This window comes from Schistocerca piceifrons, chromosome 3 (assembly GCF_021461385.2).
Source record: "Schistocerca piceifrons isolate TAMUIC-IGC-003096 chromosome 3, iqSchPice1.1, whole genome shotgun sequence".
NCBI lineage: Eukaryota > Metazoa > Arthropoda > Insecta > Orthoptera > Acrididae > Schistocerca > Schistocerca piceifrons.
The window spans coordinates 294,027,808-294,034,242 of NC_060140.1; the positions used below are offsets into that span (position 1 = coordinate 294,027,808).

General features: G+C 42.7%; 1 protein-coding gene across 1 annotated transcript in view; it reads right to left on the reverse strand.

The window, feature by feature from the left end:
* The window catches only part of LOC124790080, a gene marked incomplete at its 5' end in the record, with an annotated part of 634,243 nt that extends 628,860 nt beyond the window's left edge, over positions 1–5,383 (reverse strand). The window contains one exon of the mRNA XM_047257646.1: positions 5,213–5,383. Coding sequence (XP_047113602.1) covers positions 5,213–5,383 — 171 coding nt within the window. The remainder of the gene's footprint in view (positions 1–5,212) is intronic.
* Between the last annotated feature and the right edge of the window lie 1,052 nt (positions 5,384–6,435).

Here is a 6,435-nt window from a genome sequence, read left to right on the forward strand (position 1 = left end):
GTATCGTTGATAAACCATTTGACCTCTTGTTTCAGGGATCAGATCTTCCTGAAAACCAACCACACATGATAAAACAACATTACGTCCATCTCAATATATCTCGTCACAAGAAGTTCGTATATCCACTTCATCACAAAAGTAAAGCGACGCGTCCATGCAGTGGGTTGCGAAGAGCCTTGAGTTGTGGGGCGTGAGCCAAAATTCAATCACAACAATACGTTGCATTTACTGTTAAGTTTCGAACGAAAGAGGCGCTAACAAATTTCTACTTGTTGTCTTGTCATGACCTTTTGCAAAGCTTGGGGAAATAATAATGGAGATATTTGACATGAAAGCAGACAAACAGAATGCATCTACCGTAGAGGGTGAAAGTCTACGACGACGCACGGACTACTGTCTGACTAGCAATATAGGGCTAAAGCGGTATGGTGCCAATCTCATCTATCATTCTTTTAAATCTTGGCTTTTGGGACAGAGCTGACTGTAGTGTAGTCAGATATCTGGATTAGGTTTGAAGGTGACAATCTGGTTGAGAGTTGAAGCCAACGAATGTGAATGCGGAATCAAGGCTGTGGTGAGACTGATCTGTAGCGTAGCCCCATGTCTACGTTACCTCCATGTTAAACGCAATTGTACTTATCTACATCTACATGGATACCCTGCAAATCACATTTAAGTGCACCGAACCAACTCTACAATAATTCTGTGTTATTCCAACCTCGCACAGCGCGCGGGAAAAACGATAAGATGACCGTTTCTCCCTATGTAGATCGGCGTCAAAAAAGTATTTTCACATTCGGAGGAGAAAGTTGGCGATCGAAATTTCGTGAGAAGATTCCGCCGCAACGAAAAACGCCTTTCTTTTAATGATGCCCACCCCATATCCCATATCATTTCATTGACAGTCCCTCCCATATTTCATGATAATACAAAAAGGGCTGTCCTCCTTTGTATTTCTCGATACATTCCGTCAATCCTACCTGGTAAGGATCCCAAACTGCGCAGCAGTATTCTAAAAGAGGACGAACAAGTGTAGTGGAGGCAGTCTCTTTAGTAGGTCTGTTACATTTTTTAAGTGTCCTGCCAATAAAACGCAGTCTTTGGTCAACCTTCCTCACAACATTTTCTGTGTGTTCTTTCCAACGTAAGTTGTTCGATATAAGAACGGCAAGATAAATAAAAAAAAAAGTTAACTTAATGTCCATTCCGACTGGACGTCAACGGAAGGTCGTAGTGAAATGGAAGTGTGTTCGTAGCCCTGTACTCAACGCTGAACGTGAGATTGAGATACCATCCGTGACGCAAAAAAATATGAATATAGAATCAGAATTATGGAAGTAGCAATTATAAGAGTTTGTTCATGGTCAAAACAAAATTCATAACGGATGTTGTTAAAGGTTATATGCTGAAAGTTCTACATTGCTCAAAAGAAAAGTGGCATACAAACATTTCAAAAGCTCGACAGAAAGAAAGAAAATACATACGTAACAAATCAAGCTACGTTCCCTTTTACAATATACACTGCTTTTTGTTTTCTTTCTAGGTCTCAAATAACATCAAAAACTACTTTCTTATGTATAAAACATTCTCGGACGTCTTGCTGCTGTCGATTCAGCGTAAAACCTCGAGATTTCGACGATTATCTCCATCGTCTGCGTTGGTGCCGCTACCACTTCCGCAGCAGTGTAAACACTGCAACGAATGTATCTCTGCCTCCTCTTCATCGAGAGGTCGCTTCCATGCACCGCAAATATTATTATCCGCCATCACGGTTGAAGTTCTTTTCAAACATTATTTCTACAGCCTATTTAATTACAGAACCCCAGTATGTAGGAGCCTGGGACAAAACGTTTGTTTCGTCAAACACTATTTTGTGTTTGTGAGATTGTGCACAACTGCCGATTTCTCCAGTTCTATATTTTTAGTACGCCGTTGATGTTCGGCACAGCGGTCGGAAATGGCGCGGATGGATTAACCCATATAATTGCTTCCGCACTCTCATAGGAGCCCGTAAAATAGGTTTTATATCTCGTCTTCCTAGGACTCTACACATTGTTGGAAGTAATTCTCGAAAGCTTGAGGTTTTACCCTGAACTGACGCGGCAAGGCGGCCTAGAATGTTTACAACAGTGCCGTCGCGAAAAACTTCGTTCTCATACAATTATTTTCTTTATTAATGGATCGGACTTTTACATTGTCAAAAAGTTAACGAAAATTGTGCCATGTACTCATGTTCTTATTAATGCACGGTGTAGACTTATGTTCATATGTTGCAAAACAAATCATTATTTTCAAATATTCTGCCTCTTTTGTGAAACAACACTCACAGGAAAAACATCTAAGACCTCATGCGTCGAGGTTACTATCTTGTTTCTGAATTATGTTCTCTGAGATAAAATTATCTTCGGAGATCTAGACGTCATCGTCTAGGGATGAAAGAGTGAACCGTAGTACAAATGACGAACCTACATGTGATAGCTCAGTCAAAGATTATTACTGCTATGCAGTTTATTTAGAAGCAGCAGTAAATGAAACTGATCAACCCGCTAGACACCAAACGCAGGTGTGAGTCTAGGAAACTTGTTATAAGGCGGTTTTGCTTAATAACTATTTCCTGTAAATATTACGGTAACAGAAGATTTCACTTACATAACAACGATAATCCTTCACGAAACTGTAAGCAAAGAAGTTCTACAGTATTGTATGATTTATTTATTCATCTAGGGATGATCTCACAAAGAGACAGGAGCTATCATTATACAATGTTATGTTTTTTATGTGTATAGGACAGATGGCCGGCCGTCTCGTCTTGTTGAAGGAACCATACCGGTATTTGCCTGTAATGATTTAGAAAACTACGGAAATCAGGAAGGCCGGAGGGAGCGAAGTCCATCCTTCCGAATGCTCTCTTAACTGCACTGCCTCATGGATTTAGTCCCTGTTCTACAACGTTCTTTTATTTACACGCCAGTAACTGGAATAAGGTTAACGCCCTCTTTTACTCACAAAGCGCAATAAAACATATTAATGTGCGTGACGCCCAAGATCTTGGAAGACACACTAATCAGCAGCGAACTTATTTCTACACGCTTGTTATCCGCAGCCGATTCTTCGAGGTTAGCACACTAGCGCGGGCAAACTTCTTGGAGACAGTTCTGCGGTGCGTGGAACTCTTGGCATGAGCAGCTTCTCACAGGTAACATACGGCCACATTAAGAAACGGTGTCCTGTCTAGCGGTAGAGTGCAGCTTTCTGCAGTCCACATGCGTTGCTTGGAATTAGTTTAATGTACGATGAAACGTTGAAAAAACTAGTGGGTTTTGAATGTGACAGTTTGGTTGTGAGTTTGCGAAACCAACGAATGTGAAGCTGACTGTGGTGAGAGACTGATCTGTAGCTTAGCACAAGGACTAGGTTAAGCTGGAAGGTGACTGGGTGTGAGTTCGCGAATCCAACGAATTTGAAGACAAAAACTACTTTATGTGTCTTGGGCTCTGCAGAAATGTCAACTCATTTCATCTGCGCACAAGTGTCACAAACACTATTGTTCTGTTACGCTTTGCCGAACGCTGAATTTAAAGCGGTCTCCCCAATACTACGTGACTACAGCGACCTTGAGCAATGACGCAAATGGGTGCATTCAAAGATGTCAATAGCGAGGGAAGCATTCATAGAATTGTAAAGAGCCGTGAAGAGATTAAAGGGAAAATTGTTAAGGTATAGAATGCTGAAGAATTATGTGTCTGCACGTGGTACTGTAAAACTAGCGCCGAATACGTGTTGAACTAAACTATAACAAACTACAGTAAGCACATGGAAGCTCACAGATAATATTGCAACGGGATGCGGCAACGACCGCGCGATGTACGACCAACATCTTCATAGATACATTTGAGAAACATGCGATCGGCTCGCTTGGTAGTGGCGTAAACGGACACTAAAACAGTACCAGAACCAACTTATTGCTAAACGATGTGTGTAAACACGTTAGATACCTTCTTGGAAGCTACCACGTCTAAGGATATTGCCTAGCCAACGAGGGGACGAATCTGAAACGTAGCCTTTTTAAAGAACAAAATCACTGTATATTTGGATAGCATTCTATGCTATATTATTGATTATCCAAATTCCTTCCTTACTAGTTAGTTCAGAAAATTAAAATACTACTGAAACTGAGCCACAAATAAACAAACGGAAAATAAAATAACATGCGCAGTGTTGTCGGGCGACTGTTTTGGAATGTTCTCGCAGGGAAATTTTGCACTGAGTGTTCTTGAATTATCCCCTTGTACTTGTAAGTTTTGAAGTTTTAGAGCGGTGTATACCGCACAATACGACCTCTCTGCAGTTGGCAACGTGGAGAGTCTGGCGGAAACTGTGTGGATGTGTGGTGTGTAAATCTAATTCACACTCTTTTTAAAAAGTCAAAGACACTCCTATTGTAACCGTGACGTACGCATAAGTTCTACGACCGTAATCAACCACACTAAGTGACTGGTTGCGGTCATAATCACACAGTTACAACTGTCATTTGATGAACGAATGACTAGGAGTTACACCACGCACAGGTAATATAAAGAAAACACATGGCAAAAGAAAATAAATGAATTGTGTACAGTATAAGGCGGAACTTCTCCCCACTATAGCTACAGTTTCTGACAGACGAAGACAGGGAAACTATTGCAACATTAGTATTTCACGAACGACTTAAGCGACGTTATGTTCGGCTTCAAACTCTTCATATGTGCACATAACCAGATTATAAATATTTGGAGTTTAATTTCCATTTAATTCAAACGACCTCCTCTGGCACTTAAAAGTAACATTTACTTTCACACTGCTTTGATTGTCTGAAAGTAAATAGTGCCGTACCTATTATAATAGAAGAGAAAGAGACGCTTGTCTGGACGAATAAATACGCTCATCAAATGCAACAGAACCATGCCTATTAAAATCTTGTCCACCCCCTTATCAGGCGGACGGCAGCTCTAATACGAAACTTCGCGTCATCACCAACACTATATGCCTATCCGAAAACGGGGATGAAAAATTTTGCTGTACACCACCTATGTTTAACATCTACTAGGTCCATAGCAGCAATAATATTGGGATCACACCGAACTGACGACACAGCTGACAGTAACGCCGCAGACGTCAGAGATGGAGGTTCGCATATTGCTCGCTGACTCGCCGCTGCTCTGGAGCCACCTACCTCAATCAGTGGCGGAAAGTTTCGGCTTCGAAGTCGTCGGTCAGCAGGTGGCGTGGCGAGGTGAGACGAGGCGTGGCGGAGCGGCCGCCGCCGTGACTCGGGACACGCGGCGCGCGCACGCACACACGGACAGCTGGCTGGCTGCACACTCCGCAACCAGACGTGTCGGGCTCAGCCTACTGACCCAGACTGAGCCGCGGCGCGCGCCGGCCGGCGCTTCCCCCTCCACGCGGGCCGCTTCCCCCACCACAGGGGCCGCCGCACGCGCGCGCACCTGCTGTCCCCGACTCGGCGCACGGATTACGCGGTGGCGGAGGGGAAAAAAAGTAAAAAAAAAACCGGGGCTCTGCATCGCGGCCGACTGGAAGGATCAGCGTTACAGCCTAATTGAACCTGCCTCGCTACTACGGCAAATCTGTTCGGCTACTGATCTGCAAAATTAACATCCTGTCTGATGAAACATTCGCTGCATCTCGCACAAGATTGTTGCCACTATCGCTGATAACGCACTTCAAATCACTCAGCATTAAGGCTGAAAGTCCCCCCACCCCCAACCCCCCCCCCCTCCCGGTAAGCTACCCCCCTGCAAATTTTCTAAACGTAGACTTTGCAAATTTTATAAGCGTTGTTGGAAAACATTACTTAAATGAACTATCGTCGACATTTGCAGCCATTCATCCTCATCAGTTGCTACTTCATTTAGGTTAACCAAGTTTAATAATAAATATTATCCGTCTTTTGTAACTGAATATCAATTTGGTTTCAATCAAACATGATACACCTATGCAGATTAGGAACAATCAGTGATCTATAAAATATAATTGTTTAACGTAACATTATTTTGTTGTGAGACACGTAATGTTTCCTGGACGAACTTGGGGGTGATTTTACTGTTTGAAGAGAGACGATTCTGAGCTCTTATGCTTCCTATTTTTTCGTGTGCCCATTCGCTCTTGTGTACGCACACTGTAAGATTCTAGTTAACCGTGCACAGTGATTTAAATAGAAGGAACAGATTTCAGTTGTTTATTAAGTCAAACTATGAAAGATAGGAAAACATTCCGCATGTCACTGGATAGAGGAAGGTTCAAAGTTTTATGTTCCGACAGACACCATACCGTACACTCAACATGAGCACCATGCGTTGCTCAAGAAACGTCAAAACGGCAGTCCATTTCATTCCACACACGATTCAACAGATGCCTGTTCATTGAATCGACAGC